Source organism: Heteronotia binoei, chromosome 11 (genome assembly GCF_032191835.1).
Source record: "Heteronotia binoei isolate CCM8104 ecotype False Entrance Well chromosome 11, APGP_CSIRO_Hbin_v1, whole genome shotgun sequence".
NCBI lineage: Eukaryota > Metazoa > Chordata > Lepidosauria > Squamata > Gekkonidae > Heteronotia > Heteronotia binoei.
This window is the reverse complement of record NC_083233.1, coordinates 75667729-75692048: the sequence shown is the minus strand read 5'-3', so window position 1 is coordinate 75692048 and position 24320 is coordinate 75667729. Positions and strand designations below refer to the sequence as shown.

At 52.1% G+C, this 24320-nt stretch overlaps 1 protein-coding gene across 1 annotated transcript in view; it reads right to left on the bottom strand.

Moving 5' to 3' along the window:
- Window positions 1-24320, bottom strand: part of NCOR2 (nuclear receptor corepressor 2) — a 480522-nt gene that overhangs the window by 110117 nt on the left and 346085 nt on the right. Inside the window, 2 exon segments of the mRNA XM_060250121.1 lie at window positions 22177-22408; window positions 23417-23537. Coding sequence (XP_060106104.1) covers window positions 22177-22408; window positions 23417-23537 — 353 coding nt within the window.

The window sequence follows — 24320 nt, the reverse complement described above, 5'->3', positions numbered from 1 at the left end:
CAGGCCAATGGCCCATCCAGTCCAACACTCTGTATCACACAGTGGCCAAAAATTTATACACACACACACACACACTGTGGCTAATAGCCACTGATGGACCTCTGCTCCATATTTTTATCTAACCCCCTCTTGAAGCTGGCTGTGCTTGTAGCCGCCACCACCTCCTCCATTGCATATTAGGCCACACCCTTCTGATGTAGCCAACCCTCCAAGAGCTTACAAAAAAGAGCCTTGAAAGCTCTTGGAGGATTGGCTACATCAGGGGTGTGTGGCCTAATATGCAAAGGAGCTCCTGTTAGAATTCCACCCCTGAGGCCACCTATTTACGAACGAAGATGCACAACACATTTTTTTTTTTTTTAAATCTGCACCTTCAGGAGATGGTAGGAAAGCAGACGGGAGACCCGTCGGCATCGCAAGAGCCCAGCTTTAGAGGCAGAGAGCGAGACGGCAGCTTCTTCTCGCTCGCGCAGGCTTTCCTCTGCAATTCCCAACACCCCACCCAGTTGAACGGCCGAACGACCACAGCTCCATCCTTGCCGCACTCCCCGTGTCTCTCCCGCAGGGACCGATGAGGTGATGCACAAGCCTGGATACAGGAACGCTGTCCCTCTAACCGTGCTTTGTCGGCGAGGATTGACGCAAAGCAGAGGGTGGAGACTCTGCTACTTCAAGCCGGTGGTGGAGGCGGAGGGGGGGGGGAGGGGGAGGAGACCAACAGAGAAGTCGAAGGCTTTCACGCCCAGAGTCCATTGCTTGTTGCATATTTTCCAGACTGTGTGGCCGTGGTCTTGGCATTGTGAGAGCTGACATTTCGCCAGCAACTGTGACTGGCATCCTCAGAGGTGCAACCCAGAAAAACTGGCATTCTCTCTGGGTCAAACTGAGAAGAAGTTGGTCGGCAGGTAATATGTATCTACTCAGGCAGGTGGGGGAGGTGGGGTATATCTGCCTGAGTAGATACATATTACCTGCCGACCAACTTCTTCTCAGTTTGACCCAGAGAGAATGCCAGTTTTTTGGATTACGCCTCTGAGGATGCGTAATCCAAAAAACCTGCCGACCAACTTCTTCTCAGTTTGACCCAGAGAGAACTCCAGTTTTTTGGATTACGCCTCTGAGGATGCCAGTCACAGCTGCTGGAGAAACGTCAGGTCTCACAATGCCAAGACCACGGCCACACAAGCCGAGAAAATCTACAACAACCAACCGACTTCAGAGCTCAGTTATGTCCTCACAAATGGCATGAATGTAAGCCCTGACTGCTGGCATCCACCCGTAATGTGCAAAGTATAAGCTAAAGCTGTCAACGTGGCACTAAAAAAAAAAAGCAGCCGTGCGTTCATTTCATATCTACATCAAAAAGAAACCGCGTGTAGACAGGCCTTCGCCTCTTAATCCAACCAAAAGTCCTGGATAAAATGCTTAACATTTATGTAGCGTTTGGGAGTATTCAAAGCACTTTGGAGAGATTAGCTCGGTAATCCTCACCCTCGTTCCGCCGATGTGGCTCTCCTTGTATTGGCTGCAACTTAAGGGCACTTGAGAACATAAGAAGAGCCTTCTGGATCAGACCGGTGGTCCATCTAGTCCAGCAACCCTGTCTCACACAGTGGAGACCCACCTGATATCCTTTTGGTCAGTGGCCTTCAACTCAAGTGTGGAGGCTCTCGGGAGGGTCGCAAGCAATGTTCCTGCTAAGCTGAGGAAGTGTGAGCTAGCTCACAATATTTTAGCCTCTGACTCACCCATTTTTGTCTTCGCTCAGGAAGAATGGCCCCAGAGCAACCTAATTTATGCTGCAGCTCGCAACTTTAATGCCAGCAGCTCGCAAAGTGGAATATTTGCTCACAAGACTCCACAGCTTAGAAGGAACATCGGTCACAAGAAGATGATGATGATGATGATGGATTTATCGAAGAGTCTCAGAGCAGCTCACAATCTCCTTTCCCTTCCTCCACCACAACAGACACCCTGTGAGGTAGATGAACGTATTGGATTTATATCCCGCCCTCCACTCTGAAGAGTCTCAGAGCGGCTCACAATCTCCTTTCCCTTCCTCCCCCACAACAGACACCCTGTGAGGTAGATGAAGATATTGGATTTATATCCCACCCTCCACTCCGAAGAGTCTCAGAGCGGCCCACAATCTCCTTTCCCTTCCTCCCCCACAACAGACACCCTGTGAGGTAGGTGAAGATATTGGATTTATATCCCGCCCTCCATTCGAAAGAGCCTCAGAGCGGCTCACAATCTCCTTTCCCTTCCTCCCCCACAACAGGCACCCTGTGAGGTAGGTGAAGATATTGGATTTATATCCCACCCTCCATTCGAAAGAGTCTCAGAGCGGCTCACAATCTCCTTTCCCTTCCTCCCCCACAACAGACACCCTGTGAGGTAGATGAAGATATTGGATTTAAATCCCGCCCACCACTCCGAAGAGTCTCAGAGCGGCCCACAAACTCCTTTCCCTTCCTCCCCAACAACAGACACCCTGTGAGGTGGGTGGGGCTGGAGAGGGCTCTCCCAGCAGCTGCCCTTTCAAGGACAACCTCTGCCAGAGCTATGGCTGACCCAAGGCCATGCCAGCAGGTGCAAGTGGAGAAGTGGGGGAATCAAACCTGGTTCTCCCAGATAAGAGTCCACACACTTAACCACTACACCAAACTGGCTCTCCAAGCCCTTACGGGTGTTGGGAAGTGAGTGCTTAAAATGTGGAATTCACTGCCAGAGGATGTAGTGACGGCCACAGGAGTAAACAGCTTGAAAAGGGAATGGCTCATAGAGGACAGGTCTATCAGTGGCCACTAGACATGGTGACTGAGGGGGACCTCCACATTCAGTGGTACTTTTAAACAGGCTGCCAAAGAGTACACAAGAGTGCACGCAGGCACTTTAACATAACATAACCGTCAGTTTTGACAACGGCAACGAAACGTTTGACACCGGCTAACGTGGACAGGCTTTATGTGGATGAACTTATTCATTCTGAGCCATTTTGGTGTAGCGGTTAAGTGCGTGGACTCTCATCTGGGAGAACCAGGTTTGATTCCCTGGATTCCCTGAACCAAGTTCTATTGCTTCACATTTTGTCTGATGAAGTCTGCTTAAGAGCACACGAAAGCTTACATTCCGAATAAAACGTAGTTGGTCTTAAAGGTGCACTTGTCTAGTGCTTTGTTCTATCGCCACAAAAAGTTAGCTCAAGCTTCCTGGGCCTGTTCTTCTCCGCGTTCATTTGGGTACAGAATTCATACAGACAGTCAAGGTTGGGAAGAGCCATTTGCCTGGTCGCCTGGAGCGAGTGAAGAATCTTCTCCGAGCGATTAAGCAAGCCGGCTTCTCCCAGCTAGTTCCTCATTCCGCATCAGTCACAACCAGGCGTCGTTTTGTAGAAAAAGAGGTGCCGGAGCTCATTAGCACGACTCGTTTCCCTGTGCCACACATTCCTGACCTCACTGGAAGGCGCGCTAACTCTGTATCAGCTCAGTGTCCGCTTTAAAATGCTTCTTGAATTGTAATTGTTATAATAGAACCTTACTCTCGTCGTACTTTTTAAATGACTTTCTCCTCTGTGGCCACAGTCTGCCTTCCATCTGTCTGCTTCACATGTTTTGGTTCTTTTCCCATTTTTTTGCGGGGGAGAAATATTAGAAAGTTTGTCAAACTTTGCGTGGCTCAGAGTGCTAAAGCTGCAGTATTGCAGTCCGAAACTCTGCTCATGACCTGAGTTCGATCCCTGGCAGAAGATGGGTTTTCAGGTAGCCGACTTGAGGTTGACTCAGCATTTCAGCAAAATGTTCATTGGCCGGGGGGGGGGGGGGGAGAGGTTTGAACAATGGAGCCCAGAAGCAAGTACTGGGGAAGGAGGTGAAAGAAAGAAGGAAAAGGAAAGGAAAGCTCCCCGGTGCAAGCACCAGTCGTTTCCAACTCTGGTGCAACGTTGCTTTCACGTTTTCACGGCAGACTTTTCACAGGGTGGTTTGCCATTGCCTTCCTCAGTCATCTACACTTTCCCCCCAGCAAACTGGGAATTCATTTTACCGACCTCAGAAGGATGGAAAACTGAGTCAACCTCGAGCCGGCTACCTGAAAACCCAGCTTCCGCTGGGGATTGAACTCAGGTCGTGAGCAGAGCTTCGGACTGCAATACTGCAGCTTTAGCACTCTGAGCCACGCAATAAACTTTAAAGGTTCCGGAGCTCCAGTCCTGTGAGCGCCTGCCCAAAATGAGGCCCGGTCACAAGTGCTCTAGGTGAGCCCGCCATCACACAAGTGCTCCTGGGTCAACTCAAGAGTTGCACAGCCAGTTTGGTGTAATGGTTAAGTGTGCGGACTCTTATCTGGGAGAACCGGGTTGGATTCCCCACTCCTCCACTTGCACCTGCTGGAATGGCCTTGGGTCAGCCATAGCTCTCGCAGGAGTTGTCCTTGAAAGGGCAGCTTCTGTGAGAGCCCTCTCAGCTTCACCCACCTTACAGGGTGTCTGTTGCGGGGGGAGAAGATATAGGAGATTGTAAGCCGCTCTGAGACTCTGATTCAGAGAGAAGGGCGGGGTATAAATCTGCAGTTCTTCTTCTCTCAGTCCCATCTGCCTCACAGGGTGTCCGTTGTGGGGGAAGAAAATATAAGAGATTGTAAGCTGCTCTGAGTCTCTGATTCAGAGAGAGGGGTGGGGTATAAATCTGCAATTCTTCTTCTTCTTGCAGCCCCATCTGCCTTACAGGCTGTCTGTTGTGGGGGGAGAAGATATAGGAGATTGTAAACCGCTCTGAGTCTCTGATTCAGAGAGAAGGGCGGGGTATAAATCTGCAGTCTTCTTTTTGCTGCTTCCTTTCTCTACGTTCAGACAAACTTCATGTTCTGCAAGCATCAAAAATGTGTTGGGTTTTTTATTTTTTTGGGTGCGTGTGTTTTGTTTAAATTTTTTTTAAGTCTACATTTCGACTTGTTCTCTTTCTTCCTCAGCTACCCGCTCGTTCTCTTCACGGGTCTATTTCATCTGTGCTTTTGATTTTTAAACTACAGCTTTTGAGTTGGAATTGCTGGATTTAATGAACACTGTGAACTGCTTCAGGGACTGCAGTGAAAAAATGGTGGTGGCGGGAACATCTGATGCATAAGCAAGCACGACGGCACATGGGCAGATGGGCTAATTAAAACTTTGGGGGGCTAGTAACTTTTGTGAACTTATTTTCACGGCTGCAGAAAGAAGAGTCCCCCCCCCCATGCCCCAAATGTACTCTATGCTAGCCCCCCACCCCCACAAATTCTATGCCAAGAAGAATCAGCTTTTGTGTACTGACTGCATACTGCAAATCAGATTAGAAACTATCTGCATGTTTTGCATAATTTAACTCTTCTGCAGCAAGGCATGGGAGAAGATCCCACGCAAGGGGTGATCAATACTATGATGATGCGATGGGTTTATTGCCAAGACAATGTTTGCAATGTAGACCACCTTTTCCAAATGGGCAGGATCATAGAGTTGGAAGGGACCTCCAGGGTCATCGAGTCGAAACCCTTGCGCAACGCAGGAACCTCACAAATGCCCCCCCCTCAACACACACATCCCCAGTGACCTCTGCTCCAGAATCCCTTGCCAAACTGGCTTGGAGGGAAATTGCTGCCTGCCCCCAGTTTGGTGTAGAGGTTAAACGCGTGGGGCTCTTATTTGGGAGAACCAGGTTTGATCCCCCCACTCCTCCACAAGCACTTGCTGATGTGACCTTGGTTCAGCCACAAGTTCTCTCAAGGCTGTTCTGCTCAAGAGCAGTTCTGGGAGAACTTTCTCAGCCCCACCTACCTCACGGGGTGTCTGTTGTGGGGAGGGGGGAAGGAGATTGTAAGCTGCTCTGAGACTCCTTCGGGTAGTAAGGGGTGGAGTATAAATCACATCTCTTCCTTCTGGAAAGTCAGTTTGGTGTAGTGGTTAAGTGTGCAGACTCTTATCTGGGAGAACCAGGTTTGATTCCACATTCCTCCGCTTGCAGCTGCTGGAATGGCCTTGGGTCAGCCGTAGCTCTGGCTGAGAGTGTCCTTGAAAGGGCAGCTGCTGGGAGAGCCCTCTCAGCCCCAACCACCTCACAGGGTTTCTGTGTGTGGGGGAGGAAGGTAAAGGAGATTGTGAGCTGCTCTGAGACTCTTTGGAGTGGAGGGCAGGATATAAATCCAATATCTTCATCTACCTCACAGGGTGTCTGTTGTGGGGGAGGAAGGGAAAGGAGGTTGTGAGCCGCTCTGAGATTCTTCAGAATGGATGGCAGGATATAAATCCAATATCATCTTCTTTTTCTTCTTCTTCAAAAGTGGCAATCAGCATTTCCCTGGACGCGGAAGAAAGGGCCACGAGAACCAAGCACCGGCGCAGCCTTCCCTGCCCTCCTTCTCTTGTGAAAAAAAAAAAAAATCATTTCAAACCATAAGCTCACCTCTTCCAAGCTGTGCATGTGTGTGTGCGCGCGCGTGAATTTCTGTACTTTATTGTGAGCAGGGGTCGTTTTTGTAGAAAAACAGCATAACTCATTAGCATATGCCGCCCCCCCACAGCCAAAAGCAACCTGCTGCGAGAAAGGAGAGCCCCGGGTGAGCGAGGTCTGCTTGGGCTGGCGGCCTCACCTGGGGCTCTCCTGGACCGCCCCACCCCACCCCAGTCAAAAGGCCAGCAAGGTACCCATCGCCCAAAATTGTGTAAGAAGTGGAGAAAGGGGTGGTGCAGGTTTCTCCGTGAACATAAGAACATAAGAGAAGCCATGTTAGATCAGGCCAGTGGCCCATCCAGTCCAACACTGTGTCACACAGTGGCAAAAATTATATATATATATATAAATTTTATATATATATATATATATATATATATATATATATATACACACACACACATACACACACACACACACTGTGGCTAATAGCCACTGATGGACCTCTGCTCCATATTTTTATCTAAACCCCTCTTGAAGTTGGCTATGCTTGTGGCTGCCACCACCTCCTGTGGCAGTGAATTCCACATGTTAATCACCCTTTGGGTGAAGAAGTACTTCCTTTTATCCGTTTTAACCTGTCTGCTCAGCAATTTCATCGAATGTCCACGAGTTCTTGTATTGTAAGAAAGGGAGAAAAGTACTTCTTTCTCAACTTTTTCCATCCCATGCATTATCTTGTAAACCTCTATCATGTCACCCCGCAGTCAACGTTTCTCCAAGCTAAAGAGTCCCAAGCGTTTCAACCTTTCTTCATAGGGAAAGTGTTCCAGCCCTTTAATCATTCTAGTTGCCCTTTTCTGGACTTTCTCCAATGCTATAATATCCTTTTTGAGGTGCGGCGACCAGAACTGCACACAGTACTCCAAATGAGACTGCACCATCGATTCATACAGGGGCATTATGATACTGGCTGATTTGTTTTCAATTCCCTTCCTAATAATTCCCAGCATGGCGTTGGCCTTTTTTATTGCAAATGCAAACTGTCTTGACATTTTCAATGAGTTATCTGCCACGACCCCAAAATCTCTCTCTTGGTCAGTCTCTGCCAGTTCACACCCCATCAACTTGTATTTGTAGCTGGGATTCTTGGCCCCAATGTGCATTACTTTGCACTTGGCCACATTGAACCGCATCTGCCACGTTGACGCCCACTCACCCAGCCTCAACAGATCCCTTTGGAGTTCCTCACAATCCTCTCTGGTTCTCACCACCCTGAACAATTTAGTGTCATCCGCAAACCTGGCCACTTCACTGCTCACTCCCAACTCTAAATCATTTATGAACAAGTTAAAGAGCATGGGACCCAGTACCGAGCCCTGCGGCACCCCACTGCTTACCGTCCTCCACTGCGAAGACTGCCCATTTATACACACTCTCTGCTTCCTATTACTCAGCCAGTTTTTGATCCACAAGAGGACCTGTCCTTTTACTCCATGACTCTCAAGCTTTCTAAGGAGCCTTTGATGAGGAACTTTATCAAAAGCTTTCTGGAAGTCAAAGTAAACAACATCTATCGGGTCTCCTTTGTCCACATGTTTGTTCACCCCCTCAAAGAAATGTAACAGGTTAGTGAGGCAAGATCTTCCCTTACAGAACCAATGCTGAGTCTTCCTCAATAACCCGTGTCCATCAATGTGCCTACTCATTCTGTCCTTGATAATGCTTTCTACCAACTTTCCCAGTATTGAAGTCAGACTGACTGGCCTGTAATTTCCCGGATCTCCTCTGGAACCCTTTTTAAAGATGGGGGTGACATTTGCTACCTTCCAGTCCTCAGGAACGGAGGCAGATTTCAATGAAAGATTACAGATTTTTGTTAGAAGATCCACAAGTTCAACTTTGAGTTCTTTCAGAACTCTCGGATGTATGCCATCCGGACCCAGTGACATTAGTTTTTAATCTGTCTATCAGTTGTGGGACCTCCTCTTTTGTCACCTCAATCTGACTCAGGTCTTTCAACACCCCTTCCAAAATTAGTGGTTCTGGGGCGGGCAAAAAGTTCTCATCTTCCCCAGTGAAGACGGAGGCAAAAAATTCATTCAGCTTCTAAGCCATTTCCCTATCCTCCTTCAGTAATCCTTTTACCCCATGGTCATCCAAGGGCCCCACTGCCTCCCTGGCTGGTTTCCTACTTCTAATATATTTGAAGAAATTTTTATTGTTGGTCTTTATGTTTTTTTGCAATATGCTCCTCATAGTCCCTTTTTGCCTGCCTGATCACAGTCTTGCATTTGATTTGCCACAGCCTGTGTCCCCTTTCACTAATCTCACTTGGACTGGTTTTCCACCGCTTAAAGGAGTCCTTCTTACCTTTTACAGCTTCCATTACTTTGTTTGTTAACCATGCAGGCCTTTTCTTATGCCTGTTTGTGCCTTTCATGGCTGCTGGGGGCGTGGAAAAACCCCTGGTGGCTGGCTGGCTGCCCACTCTCCTAATCCAGGGATTGTTACGCAGCTGTACCTATTATTCGATGGACGAGGTAGGTAGGTGGGGAGGAAGAGGGGGAACCCTCAGAAAGGTTCAGGAGCCGCGCTCCTGTGAGCTCCTGCTGAATCTGAGGCCTGATCGTGAGCATATGAAATTGCCTTATGTGGAGTCAGGCTGCTAATCCATCTCACTCCGCGCTGTCTGCTTTGGCTGGCAGTGCTCCCCAAGGCCTTTGGACAGCGAAAAAAACCATTTCCAGCACCTGCTTCCCAAGATCGACTGGAGAGGCAAGGGCTTTATCCCGGGAGCTTCAGCGTACAAAGCGGCCTGGCCCTTGACCATGCGGTTGATTGCGATATCTCTGAACTCCCTTAAAAGTCCACCGGCTACTGCCCTGGCCAAGGCCACCCGTATCAGAGGTACATACCATAGATTTATGGCCTTGTGTCAAGGCAGACCAAAAAGGGGGAGGGGGGAGAAATGTGGCACTGTGTGTTTTCAGGAAAGCTAACTCATCCCCACCTAGGGTTGCCAAGTCCGAGTCAAGAAATATCTCAGGACTTTTGAGGGTGGAGCCAGGAGACTTTTGGGGGCAGAGCGAGGAACAAGAGTATGATGAGCAGAAATGAACTCCAAGGGAGTTCTGGCCATCAGATTTAAAGAAACCGCACACCTTTTTAAATGCCTTCCTTCCATAGGAAATAATGAAGGATAGGGACACCTTCTTTTGGGGCTCTTAGAATTGGACCCCCTGGTCCAATCGTTTTGAAACTTGGGGGGTACTTTGGGGAGAAGCACCAGATGCTTTGCTGAAAATTTGGTGCCTCTACCTCAAAAAACAGTGGGGCCCCCAGAGCCCCAGATACCCACGGGTCGATAGTCCATTATTTTCTATGGGAATAAGTCTCCGTAGGGCATAATAGAGTTCCCAGCAGACATTTCTCTCCCCTCCTCCAGCTCTCTGATGACCCTAGGGGGTAATCTGGGGGATCCCCTGCCCTCACCTGGGATTGGCAACCTTATCCCCACCTTAGGAACGAAACCCTTTTGGAAACCGAGGACGCGTCCTGCTTTATTTGCGCCCCCCCCGCCTCTCCTGCACATTAAAGGGGGTCCATAATTCAGAGGCCTTTTGATAAAGCAGCACTTATCGCCAGAAGGAGGGTTCCTTTAACCGTCCATCACGCCCTTGAAATTGGATCGAGGGAGACAAGAAGTTTGCGCCATCTGTCATATCCAAATGAATGCTCTTGGCTTTCAGCGGGCCCTGGAACGGCCACGCTGAAGGAGCGACTGAATCAATAGGAAACATATTGCTAGCTTGAAAGCTGCCAACCCGACCCGACCCCCCCCCCCCCCGCTGCAGAACCCCCGCTGCTTCGCTCTCCCCCCCGCCTATTAACCACAGCTTTGCCTAAGGAAGAAAGGAAAAAACAACCCAGAACCCATCTGTGGGAAGCGAGAGAGTCCCGTGGGCGCAGCCCCCAAACCCGCCAGAGGCTTTTGGGTCCCGAGGGTGATGATCTGGTATGAGTTCATATGTTTATAGAGAGGAATTCTTTCACTGAGATGGCTCTGGGCCTGTAAAAGCCAGGCCAAAAGGCTTGAAGGACAGGGAACGCCTCACTTGAGACGCGACACTCGGTGGCGAGGCCTGGCTGCGAAGCCGCGCTGAGGATTTGGGCCTGTGATGTGATACCAGCGGCAGGAGCGAGATAAACAGGTTGCTTACCTGTAACTGATGATCTTCGAGTGGTCATCTGTGCAGTCACACACATGGGTCTTGCCGCAGGCAACGGATCCATACCTCGGAGCTCCAATAGCTCGTTTATAACGTCTTTTGGCGCGCTTTCCTCCCGCCCTGGGGAGCAGGCAGCGACTGCGCATGCCTGGAGCGGGGGGAGAGCGCCCATTCCACTCAGTTTCTTCCAGCCGCCACTGGCAAGACTAGAAAGGTTAAGCAAGAAGTACCAGAGGCCAGCAGCGGGGAAGGCTGGGTGGGCGTGTGTGACTGCACAGATGACCACTCGAAGATCATCAGTTACAGGTAAGCAACCTGTTTATCTTCTTCGTGGTCTCTGTGCAGTCCCACACATGGGTGACTAGCCAGCTAAGAGTCCTGGAGGAGGGTGCTGGAAAATAAAAAGTTAGTCACCTGACCCATACCAAAGACTGTGTGGTATAGGAGTATAAGCGGATGCACTCACCTCCATTTCAGTGAAAGATGGATCTGAGGACCGCTTGTCCGAAGGAGGCGTCACGTCTCGCACGAACGTCCAACGCGTAATGGGAGACGAACGTGGAGGGAGAGGACCAGGATGCGGCTGCACAGATGTCCTCCATGGAGACGCCGTGCAAGAAGGCCGAAGACGTCGAGACCGCTCTAGTGGAGTGCGCCTTAAGGCCTTCGGGCAGAGGCTGCTTAGCCAGTTCGTAGCACAGCCTAATAGCACTCACTACCCATTTTGAAAGTCTCTGGGTAGAGATCTTGTGTCCCCTGCAAGGGTTTCCGTATGCCACAAATAAATTAGGGTCCTTACGGAAAGGCCGTGTACGATGGAGGTAGAAGGATAATGCTCTTCTTGCGTCCAAAGAATGCAAGGCCCGTTGTCCCTGGTCAGTTGGGTTGGGAAAAAAAGTCGGCAGAGAGGTTGCAGTCGACAAGTGGAACTGGGAGACAACTTTAGGAAGGAACGCAGGGTCCGGTCTCAGGACAACCTTTTCCTTGTGGAAAATGGTGTAAGGAGGATCGTGGCGGAAAGCGCATAGGTCACTTGCCCGCTTACCAGAGGTGAGGGCAATGAGCAACGCTGTCTTCCAGGAAAGAAGGTTGAGGTCTATGGTGGCCATGGGTTCGAATGGTGCCTTCATAAGCGAGGAAAGAACTAGGGATAAACTCCAAGTTGGAACAAGAGGTTTAACAGGGGGATTGAGGTGCAACATGCCCCTGAGGAAGGACTTGGACAAGGGATGAGAAAAAACTGTCTTGCCGTCTACCGGATTGTGGAACGCGGAGATGGCGGACAGGTGAACCTTGAGGGATGAGTAACAGAGTCCTGATTTCTTCAGTGAAAGCAAATAGTCCAGGATCATATTGAGAGGTACCGATTCAGGAAGTAGATGGTTAGTAGCCGCGAACGAGGAGAAGCGTTTCCACTTCCTTCGGTACGAAAGCCTTGTGGAGGGCTTCCTGGCATTAAGAATAACGTGAGCTACCTCTGCGGAGAGGTGGGAGGTCGAATTCTCCATGCCGTAAGGGCCAGAACCTGAGGGTTGTGGTGCAATATCTGACCGTTGGCTTGGGAGAGGAGGTCGATCGCGAACGGGAGACGACGGTAAGTGTGATGAGATAACTGGAGAAGTCTCGTGAACCATGGTTGCCGTGGCCACCAGGGGGCTACCAGGATGCAGTCCGTGCCGTCTCGTGTTATCTTCATCAACACCCGAGTTAGTAGAGGGGTTGGTGGGAAGATATAGTGGAGAGGACCTGTCCATCTGTGTAGGAAGGCGTCGTTCCGCCTCCTGGAAAAGTAGCGTGGACACTTGGCATTGTCCTTGGAAGCAAAAACATCCACCTTGGGTGTTCCGAAGCACCTGAAAATGGCTCGAAGGTAGGTCGGATTGAGGGACCATTCGTGGTCGTCCAGACGAAACCTGCTCAGCGAGTCGGCCAGAACATTGTCGACACCTGGGAGGTGAATCGCGGTCAGGTAAATGTTGTGCTCCAGGCACCATTCCCAGAGTGAGACGGCTATACGGCAGAGCCGGAGCGACCTGGTTCCTCCCTGCTTGTTGATATAGTACACCGTTGCCATGTTGTCCGTTGAAATTTGGACATGGCTCTTGTTGATCAGTGGGAGAAAGGATAAGAGGGCCCTGTGCACGGCAATCAGTTCTAAGCAGTTTATGTGCATGGCGCTCTCGGAAGGGGTCCAAAGGCCTCTGACGGTTTTGTCCTCTAAGTGGGCTCCCCATCCCCACTTTGAGGCGTCCGTTGTCACAACAGCCACTGGGGGTGCCGGTAAAAATGGCATGCCCGCGAGGAGGTTGCTGGGTATCGTCCACCACGTTAGGGATGAAAGTACTCTCTGGGGGACCATAAGTAGGACATTCTGCGGTTGCAACTGAGGATGGTAAGCTCTTACAAACCAAAGCTGTAGTTGTCGCATCCGTAGCTTGGCAAAGTGGATGACGGAAGTCGTGGCAGCCATGAGGCCCAGCAAGCGTTGTATGATGAATGCCGACTGGTAAGGTTGATGCTGAATCGACTTGGCTAAGGTGATGATAGTAAGTGCTCGATCCCCTGGGAGGAAGGCACGGTGGAGAGAAGTGCGGAGGAGAGCCCCTATAAACTTGATGTCTTGGGTGGGCTCGAGATGGGATTTGGATGCATTCACCCGAAGCCCTAAGGAATCGAGAAGAGAGAGTGTTGTGCTGATGTTGGCCTGCAACCGACGCTGGCTTGGTGCTATGAGGAGCCAGTCGTCGATATACGGGAAAACTGTGATGTTTCGAAGTCTGAGAGCCGCTGCCACCACCGCCATGCACTTGGTGAATACCCTTGGCGCAGTGGAGAGGCCGAAGGGCAGGGAGACGTACTGGAAGTGGTCCCTCCCCACAGCGAATCGCAGGTACTTCCGGTGCTGAGGTCGAATTGTCACATGGAAGTAAGCGTCCTGAAGATCTAGGGAAGCCATCCAGGAATCCCTGGGGATAAGAGGCAGGATGCCGTGTAGGGAGATCATTCTGAACTTCCTGTATTCTATGAATTTGTTCAGCTTCCGAAGATCGAGGATAGGGCGCTTCCCTCCATCCCGTTTGGGGACCAGGAAGTATCTTGAGTAGAATCCCGTCCCTCGGTGTTGAGGAGGAACGGGTTCTATGGCATTCTTCTGGAGCAAGTCCAGGATTTCCTGCTGGAGGGGTGCAGATGGAGGGGTGGCTATGAAGTGGTGGTGGTGTGGTGGCGAAACGAACTCTATTGCGTAACCTAAACGCACGATGGTAAGGACCCAAGAGTCGGTGGTGATGGAACTCCAACGAGGGTAAAAGGGGAATAGTCTGGTCTGCCCCTTGGGAGAGTCAAAGAGACTGTTTGCCTGTCTGGGACTGCTTCTTAGAGGGCTGAGTCCGTGGCCTCTGATGAAAGGGCTGTTTAGGCAGGGGTTTCCTTTTCCAGAACTCCTGAGATTTAGGCGATCGTTGACGACGCTGAAAGGATGGCTTCCAGGGTCTCTGCCTGTTAGAGGGCAGGGAGGTAGGTTGTGTGACGCCGAGGCGTTTGGCTCTCTTACGGCCGTCATCGACCGAAGCTAGGACCTCGTCCGTTGACGCATGGAATAGACCCAGGCCATCGAAAGGAAGGTCCTCTATACGCTGCTTGATATCTGGTTGAAGGTTGGTAGAGCGGAGCCAGGCATGGCGACGTAAGGCTACAGATGTCGCAAACACTCGGGAGGAACAGGAGACCGCATGGCGAATGGAGTTGATCTGTTGTTTGGAGACACGGGAAAGCTCAGAGACGAGAGACGAGACCGCTTTCTGAGAGGAGTCAGGCATGGATGTGATATGCGGGGTGATCTGGTTCGCCAGGTTGAAGGTGTAGGCAGCAAAATAGGCCAAGTAATTGTTCAGCTTGGAATTAGTCGAGGAGAAGCTATAGATCTTTTTAGCCAGAGTGTCCAGTTTACGGCCCTCGCGGTCAGGAGGAACAGGGTGGCGAGATTGTTTGTTCTTGGTGGCCGAATGAACAACGATGGAGTTGGGCGCCGGGTGGGAGGCGAGGAATTTGCAGTCAGCTGCTTGAACCCTGTAAAGGGAATCCAGGCGTCGGGAAAGCGTAGGGATCGAGGCCGGCTTATCCCAGGCTTCTTGGAGGCCCTCCAAGTGTACAGGGAGCATAGGAAGCGAAGAGCTGTCAGGGAAGTCTGAACGGACTAGGTCATGTACCACATCCGAGATCTTGGGTGAGTCAGAGGACATAGGAATGTTTAGTGCGGAAGCCATAGTTGTTATGAGATTAAGGTAGGCCTTGGAGCTGTCAGATGGTGAGAGCCTAGGAGGTTGGTCCGATGCGGGGGAGGCTGGGGCCTCCTCGGAGTCGGAGTGATCAGAAGTGTCTCTGTCAGAAGTCGAGAGTGGATGCTGTGGAGACTTGGGCTCGACAGGTGAAGGGTCCCGAGGGCGTTTGAGAGGCGAAGCAGTCGGTTTAGAAGCCGATGCGGATGCGGTTCTAGGAGAAACCCGGTCCCGAGGACGGACAGGAGGCTGCAGAACATCGTGTGGATCGGGTGCAGTCTGGGAGTCGAAAGTGTCTCGGTTCCGAAGGGCTGCCGCATCATCTCGGGTTGCGAGGAGTAGGCTCCCGTCGGGGGGAATAGTAATGTTGGTAATCCCCATAGCGATCCGGAGACAGGTGACGGTGCAAAGGAGATCGCTGATCGCAGTGCACGATAGTAGTCGCGGGGTCCGGGAGAATAATAGTCCCTGAGTCGAGGCATATAGACATCTCTGTGAAAGGAGTCCGGATCGAAGTCAGAGAGGTGCCTGTAGCTGTGGCGCGAAGGCGAACTCTGGTACCGATGGTAACGTGAGTAAAGGCGAGGTGACGGAGACCGGGATGGAGAGCGGTCTTGTCGATAGTCGCGATAGTAGTCGCCGTACCGGGGACCGAGAGCGGTCGCGTCGAAAGTCATGGTAGTCCCTCCCGATGTGGAGAATTGGGAGGATGTCGGATCGGAGACCTGGGACGGAGCGGAGGATCTCGATCGGAGACCTAGGACGAAGCGGAGGATCCCGGAGCGGAGACCTTGGGCGAAGTGGAGACCGCGAGCGAGGAGCGGGGCCGCGGAGATCGAGATCGAAGCCGATGCGAAGAGACCTGAGTAGAAGATTCGACAAGCAGCGGGGTAGTATTGTCCTTAAGCAATGGCGCTGTGGAATCCTTGAGTACCGGAGTTGTAACGTCCTTCAGGACTGGCGTAGTGATGTCGAGGAAGGATTCCGGTCTGAGAGGTGGAGCCTCGGAGTCGAGGATATCGCTGGAGGAAGGCTGTGCACCGAGGGCGATCTAGAGCCAATCGGGATAACTTCAAGAGAAGTTTGAGTGAGGCTAGGCATTTCCGAGATGACGTCAGAAGGAGCCGAAAGTTCGATAGGTAGAATCGGAGTCGACTGCGCAGAAGCCGCTTGTGCCGCCGAAGCAACTGATTGCGATTGCGCAGCCGCCGAGGCCGATTGCGCAGCCGTAGCAAAAGCAGAAGTACTAGGGCGCGCGGAGGTAGAAGCTGACGGGTCGTGCTTCTTAGGCGCCAAGGTGCTCGGACTGGAGGTTTTCGGAGCCGAGTATTCGCCCTGACGGGCTTGTTTAGGCGCCTTATGCCCCTCAGAGTGTTTAGAGGCCTTTTTGTCGGACTTATGTTTCCTAGGAGCGGTAGGAAGGGCCGACGCTGCCGAATCTCCCCGCTCTAAGTGGGGGAGGCGGCGGATCTGAAGTAGACATCCCGCGGAGAGAAGACTCAATGAGGAAGCTACGAAGACGAGCCGCTCTGTTCTTACGCGCCTGCTTACCGAAGCAAGCGCAGTGGGTGACAGTTATCGGTTCTATGGGATTCCCCCAAGCAAAAAAGGCAGAGCGTAGTGACCGTCGGATGACGGGATTTTAGCAGCACACTGCCTGCACCTTTTGAAGGTGATTTTCCCTTCCATCCGTTCCGGACAGGGGGAAGGAGGGGAAGGGAAGACGGGGGTTGGGGGGGGGGGGGGTAGAAAGGAAAAAGGCAAAAGCGCAGAAGTCGGATCTACCTTTTTTTTTTTTTTTTTTTTTTATATTAAAGGGACGAAGAAAAATAGAAAAGGAGAAGTAAGAGAGATAGTACGATACCAAGAGACGAGCCCAGAGGAGGAACGCAACGAGGTAGGTGTTGTCCGGGGCGGCGGAAGGGAAGAAACTGAGTGGAATGGGCGCTCTCCCCCCCGCTCCAGGCATGCGCAGTCGCTGCCTGCTCCCCAGGGCGGGAGGAAAGCGCGCCAAAAGACGTTATAAACGAGCTATTGGAGCTCCGAGGTATGGATCCGTTGCCTGCGGCAAGACCCATGTGTGTGACTGCACAGAGACCACGAAGAAGATGGCCTTTGATTTGCCCAGAGCAGGGCAGAAGGGTGTCCCCTGCCCCCCCCGCAAAACAAACCCAGGGAAACTGGAACAATGGCTTGTGTTCCTTGCAACCATCGCCTCTCTCTGCCAAGAAAGCACACGGATTGCTCCTTTTCTAGTCTTAACAATCGCACAGCTTGGAACTAGGCAAGTTCCATTCGACGGCGTAGAGCAAAATAGTTTTGCTAAAAGTACCGCAAATGGAGTACTAAGGAAATGACAATTCTCCAAGCGGGTTGTTTCTGTGAGTGCCTGTGTGCGTGTGTGTGCAGGGTGGGGCGGGGGAAATCAAGCAAGGTAAAACAGTTTCATTTGTTTTGCTTCTCAGTCTTGTTCTCTCCCCCCCCCCCCCACCTCCCCAGTAAATCTGGGATCGTTCTACCAGCTACTGAAGAATGGCACGGAGAGAAATGACAAGGAGGTTGCGGACAATCATAGCCAGCAGCTGAGAACAAGCAAGACAGAAGACAAGAAGACGCTGGATTTATATCCTGCCCTCCATTCTGAATCTCAGAGTGGCTCGCAATCTCCTTATCTTCCTCCCCACCCACAACAAACACCCTGTGAGCTGGGTGGGCCTGAGAGAGCTCTCCCAGAAGCTGCCCTTTCAAGGACAACTCCTATGAAAGCTATGTCTGACCCAAGGCCGTTCCAGCAGCTGCAAGTGGAGGAGTGGGGAATCAAACCTGGTTCTCCCAGAGAAGATTCTGTGCACTTACCTACTACACCAAACTGGCGGTCACAATCTCCTTTACCTCCCCCCCTCCCCACAACAGACACCTGTGAGGTAGGTTGGGCTGAGAAAGCTCTTATAGCAGCTGCCCTTTCAAAGACAACTCCTGTGAGAGCAATGGCTGACCCAAGGTATGGCTGACCCAAGGCCATTCCAGCAGCTGCAAGTGGAAGAGTGGGGAATCCAACCCAGGTAAGAGTCCGTGCTCTTCACCACTACAGAAAACTGGCAAGAAGTCAGCCCAGACAAATCAGTCCCACCTCCTGGCTCTTAAGAGTACGATTTCATCAGCTGTTGCTCCAGCACATATCCTGGGGAAACTTGGGCTGCACTCAGCTGTCAAAGCAAAGTCTAATTAGATTAAGCTCTAATTCACCATGACGTTCGCGGACAGTTGCCGGAGCGAACTGGAGTTTGTTTTCTCTCCCCTCCCTCCGAAAAGCTTTAGTTTAAAACTAGAATTTAACTAAGAACCCTGGCTTAATGTGTGTGTGTGTGTGTGTGTGTAGTATGTGTAGAGCCAGTTTGGTGTAGTGGTTAAGTGTGCGGACTCTTATCTGGGAGAACCGGGTTTGATTCCCCACTCCTCCACTTGCACCTCCTGGAATGACCCTGGGTCAGCCAGAGCTCTCTTATCTGGGAGAACCGGGTTTGATTCCCCACTCCTGCACTTGCAGCTGCTGGAATGGCCTTGGGTCAGCCATAGCTCTCTTATCTGGGAGAACCGGGTTTGATTCCCCACTCCTGCACTTGCAGCTCCTGGAATGGCCTTGGGTCAGCCATAGCTCTCTTATCTGGGAGAACCGGGTTTGATTCCCCACTCCTCCACTTGCAGCTGCTGGAATGGCCTTGGGTCAGCCATAGCTCTCTTATCTGGGAGAACCGGGTTTGATTCCCCACTCCTCCACTTGCAGCTGCTGGAATGTCCTTGGGTCAGCCATAGCTCTCTTATCTGGGAGAACCACGTTTGATTCCCCACTCCTGCACTTGCAGCTCCTGGAATGGCCTTGGGTCAGCCATAGCTCTCTTATCTGGGAGAACCGGGTTTGATTCCCCACTCCTCCACTTGCAGCTGCTGGAATGGCCTTGGGTCAGCCATAGCTCTCTTATCTGGGAGAACCGGGTGTGATTCCCCACTCCTCCACTTGCACCTGCTGGAATGGCCTTGGGTCAGCCCTAGCTCTCTTATCTGGGAGAACCGGGTTTGATTCCCCACTCCTCCACTTGCAGCTGCTGGAATGGCCTTGGGTCAGCCATTGCTCTCGTAGGAGTTGTCCTTGAAAGGGCAGCCGCTGTGAGAGCCCTCTCAGCCCTGCCCACCTCACAGGGTGTCTGTTGTGGGGCGAGAAGATATAGGCAATTGTAAGCTGCTCTGAGTCGCTGATTCAGAGAGAAGGGCGGGGTATAAATCTGCAGTTCTTTTTCTCCTACGTGCGCGGGGAATGAGCGCCGGTTTGCCCAAATACCTGCATTTGGACGTCACGGCAAACTGCAGCGTAATCAAACCGGGAAGTGCTCAATCGAGTTCAGCGTGCGAGAGGAGGAAAAGGGAAGCGAGCAGGGGAACTCAGGGAGCTGCCTGTGAGTGTGCCTGAGCCTGAGGAGCCTCGGCTTAATTAGCATTTGCCAGGGCTATTTCTGCAGAAAAAGCCCAGCGGGAACTCAGTTGCGTATTAGCCCAACCCCCCTGACGTCACCACTGCTTCACACAGGGCTTGTCTGTTGGAAAGGTGCAGCAGGAACTCACTTGCGTATTAGGCCACACCCCCTGACACAAAACCAGCCGGAACTGCATTCCTGCTCAAAAAACAAGCCCCGGGGGTTCGCAAAAACTCCCAAAGGCAGCCTTGATGCGAGGTTTACCCCTCTGGGTGGGATTCTCCGATCGTGCTCCGTCTCTGGGGTGTTACTGCCGGGAAGCTTTCGGCTCGACATTTACAGAAATAAAAGGGATTCGCTCTGCTGCACTGTTCACCTCCCACAGGAACCGGGCCCAGCAGCAGCCCTCCCTGATGGAACTTTGCATGCCACCAGGAGGTGTAGACCAGGGCTGCTAATCCTCAGGTGGGAGCAGGGGATCCTCCAGTGTGGAGGCCCTCCCCCCATTCAGTCATCGGAAAACCAGGGGGGGGGGGGTGTCCATTATTCTCTATGGAGACCGATTTCCACGGGGTATAATGGAGAATTGATCTGCAGGTATTCGGGGCTCTGTGGGGGGAGGCTGTTTTTTTTTTTTTTTTTTAGGTAGAGGCACCAAATTTGCAGCGCAGCATCCGATGCCTCTCCTCAAAACACCCGACGTGTTGCAAAAGGATTGGTCCAGAGGTTTCACTTTTATGAGCCCCAAGAGAAGGTGCCCCATCCTTCGTTATTTCTAAAGGAGGGAAGGCAAGGTGTGCGGTCCCTTAAAATGCGATAGCCAGAACTCTCTTTAAAAAACTCTCTTTGGGGAGGGACGGTGGCTCAGTGGTAGAGCATCTGCTTGGGAAGCAGAAGGTCCCAGGTTCAATCCCCGGCATCTCCAAAAAAGGGTCCAGGCAAATAGGTGTGAAAAACCTCAGCTTGAGACCCTGGAGAGCAGGGGAGGGACGGTGGCTCAGTGGTAGAGCATCTGCTTGGGAAGCAGAAGGTCCCAGGTTCAATCCCCGGCATCTCCAAAAAAGGGTCCAGGCAAATAGGTGTGAAAAACCTCAGCTTGAGACCCTGGAGAGCAGGGGAGGGATGGTGGCTCAGTGGTAGAGCATCTGCTTGGGAAGCAGAAGGTCCCAGGTTCAATCCCCGGCATCTCCAAAAAAGGGTCCAGGCAAATAGGTGTGAAAAACCTCAGCTTGAGACCCTGGAGAGCAGGGGAGGGACGGTGGCTCAGTGGTAGAGCATCTGCTTGGGAAGCAGAAGGTCCCAGGTTCAATCCCCGGCATCTCCAAAAAAGGGTCAAGGCAAATAGGTGTGAAAAACCTCAGCTTGAGACCCTGGAGAGCAGGGGAGGGATGGTGGCTCAGTGGTAGAGCATCTGCTTGGGAAGCAGAAGGTCCCAGGTTCAATCCCCGGCATCTCCAAAAAAGGGTCCAGGCAAATAGGTGTGGAAAACCTCAGCTTGAGACCCCGGAGAGCCGCTGCCAGTCTGAGAAGACAATACTGACTTTGATGGACCGAGGGTCTGATTCAGTATAAGGCAGCTTCATATGTTCATGTTCAAGGTAAAGGTAGTCTCCTCAGAAGGATGGAAGGCTGAATCCACCTCGAGCCGGTTACCTGAACCCAGCTTCCGCCGGGATCGAACTCAGGTCGTGAGCGGAGAGCTCAGACTGCAGTACTGCAGCCTTACCCCTCTGCGCCGCGGGGCTCTCGTCACAACCTTTCTACTGGCTCCACCCCCAATGTCTTCTGGTTGCACCCATCAAGTCCAGAGGTATTTCTTGAATCGGACTTGGCAGCCCTACTGTAGACTCGCAAGTTGCGTTGCTCTGTGATGGTGTAAATGAACCGCTGCGAAACGCAGCAAGGCAACATCCGGGCGGAGGAAGACCAACGACGGGTTGTTCGTCCCTCCCTTAACTCTGAAAAGCTGGAGCACCCCCTTTGATGCGACACCTCTGGTGCCTGGGATTCCACCCCCCCCCCCAACAAATCATAGGGGCCAGAAACTTGAGCGTCTACTTGTGGACATACAGAGAAGCGGAGGGGGGGGGGAGAAGAAAAGAGAGGTCCTGACGGTTATTAGGGAAAGGACTTCTTGTTCTTGGAAGAGTGAATGAAGGCAGAGATAAAAGGAGTCTGAAAATCTGTGTGCCACAAGGCGCTGGATGGCCTTTCAAACATGCATTAGGAGAGTCCCAGACTGCCCTCTCTCTCTCTGCTCTCCGAGCATCAGGCTATTGATAGGACGGAGGCAAGGGACGAGAGAGGGAAGCTGCAAATTGCCCATTAGGTGCCCCAGTCGCTTCCACTGTGGACGCCGAGCAGAATCTTTTACAGGAAGTCTTGCCCTTCCAGTCAGGGCATTAGCATTGATTGTCCAAGAAATAATGGCTCCAATCGGGAGCGTTAAAAGCCTTCCCTCCTAAGATGCTGGCGAGGCGGAGGGAGAAAAGTGGTTCACCCCGTGGCCTTGGCCCTTCTCCAGGTCCTCCTGCCCCCTCTTTTTTCCCCCCAAAGGCAACGGCGGGGGGAACGTTAATAAAAGTGATCTCCCGGCTTTCAGCGCCTGACCCGGGCTGAGTGAGACACAATGTTCCCTCCTAATTAGCCTTGCCTGCCTGTCTCGGCGGAGGAGGAGAGAGACTCTTCAAAGGACCCTCCCAGGTCGGAGCGGGGAGGTTTGCGTTGCTCTCCTCCCCGCTCCCTTCCGCCCCTAGACCTGAACCCGGCTCCCGCTCACCTTCTTTGTCAACTGCTGTCGGGCTCTTGCTCAGGGCCCTGGGGCTGCTGCTGAGCGGGGGCTCCTTTTCGGCCGGCTGCTGGGGCTGCGCTGGCTTGCTCTGCGTGGACTCCTCCCGGGCGGACTCGTGGGCTTTAGTGATTTGCTGCTGGTAAAGGGCCAACGCGTGATGAGACGCCGGAGGCTTCGCGCTTCCGCTCTGCAACGTTCCCTCCAGCAAACTGTCCAAAATCTGCAGGGAGAGGAGGAGGAGGGGAGAGAAACGGGCTGGGTTATGCCATTTGCAGCTGGCACGCACGCACACACACACAACACACACACACACACACACACATGCAGGCATCCAGAAAAGCAAGATTTCAGCTCCCTTGCAAGCAAGCTTTTAAGAGCCATTTAATCCCCCACTGAGCCTGCCTTTCACATCTGAGGGAACAAACGAGACACTTGGAAGATACGGCGCCTGGAGCGCCCGGCCAAAAGCACAAGGTCCCCTGTGGGATACAGGAGATGCCTCTATTCCAAAAAATTATTTTGGCTTGGGTCACACGAACAATTGTTTCGGGAAACAGAGGAAGCCCGTATCTTTCTAAGACGATGTTGCGTCGAAACCAAACCAACAACAAAGGGGTTTTAAAATACGGAGGGGCCAAATCGACAATCAGGGCCTTTTGTTTTGTGCAGAAACGCAGTTCCGACTGGCTTGGTGGCAGGGCTGCGGCCTAATAAGCAAATAATACTCCTGATGGGCTTGTTCTTAAAAAAAAAAGCCTGGCGCAAAACAATGGCGTCGTCAGGGGGTGTGGCCTAATATGCAAATGAGTTCCTTCTGGGCTTCTTTCCTATGAAAAAAGCCCGGCCGACTATGAATAAGGAGCCCCGTGGCGCAGAGCGGTGAAGCTGCGGTACCTGCGGTCCGAGCTCTCTGCTCGTGACCTGAGTTTGATACCGGCGGAAGCTGGGCTCAGTTAGCCAGCTCCAGGTTGACTCTGCCTTCCATCCTTCCGAGGTCAGTACAATGAGGACCCAGCTTGGGGGGGGGGGAGTGTAGAGGACTGGGGAAGGCAATGGCAAACCACCCTGTTAAAAAGTCTGCCGTGAAAACATCATGAAGCGACGTCACCCCAGAGTCGGAAACGACTGATGCTTGTGCAGGGGATGACCTTTACCTTTTTATCTAAATAAAGAAGTTTAAAATCCTGGGGGCCAAATCGCTTTGCTCAATTTGGGAGGTGCTACTCACGATGGGCGGGATGGCAGCGGCCCTTTGCTTCAGCCGTTTCAGGTCCAGCAGCTTCTGAGGCGAGGGGCTGGGCTGTGCGTCGTGGGCCGTGTTGAGGAGGCTGGGTCGGGGGGATAACAACCTGCACGGGAAGAAGGACACGGGGTTCAGAAAAGCCGTTGCAAATGCTGCCGGGATTACGTACGTCAGGGACACCTTTCCTGCCGGTGCCCTGCACGGGGTGTGTGTGGGCGTATGTCAGATCGATGCTGTTGTATCAGAGGCCCAAGCAACCGTGAAGTTAAGTCGCATTCCAGTCCAGCTGCCCCTTCGAGTGAAGATTGCAACACGAGATTGTTTGAGTTTATTCACAAATTCAGAACAATGACCCCCTCAGGGCTGCAACGGGCTTTCTTCTCCCATCACAGGTGCTAATTCCCTGCCCCAAGCCACTCTCCTCTGCTCTGGTCAAGCTGGAAATGGCCCACTGGCCTTAGCTGATAGCCCCCAAAGGAAAACGTTTTTCCACAAGCGCAAAGGAAAGGGGTGCCGTTCTAAATCTTCACGCCACCAAAACCCCAGTTTTGCCCTGCTGGCATTCCCTTACTAAGCTAGTCCTCATACTGTTCTCGGCGACAAGACAGCAAGGAAAAGAGTGAGAAGGCGCCAGTTTGGCTTGGGGAAGACTCTTCGGGCAGTAGAGGAAGCGAGGAAGGAACATGTGCATCTCAATTAACTACAATCAAGGAGGGCAGAATCTGAAAGTCAAGGGAGTTCTCTATGACACGGGGGGAAAGGAGGGGAGGATTGGGTCAGTCCTCTTGCGTCAGGGCTTGACAAATCCCAGGCGCCCAGGCGCCACATGCCTAGAAATTTCATGGTGGCACCAAGTAGGCTTGCCAACTTCCAGGTGGGGCTTGGAGAT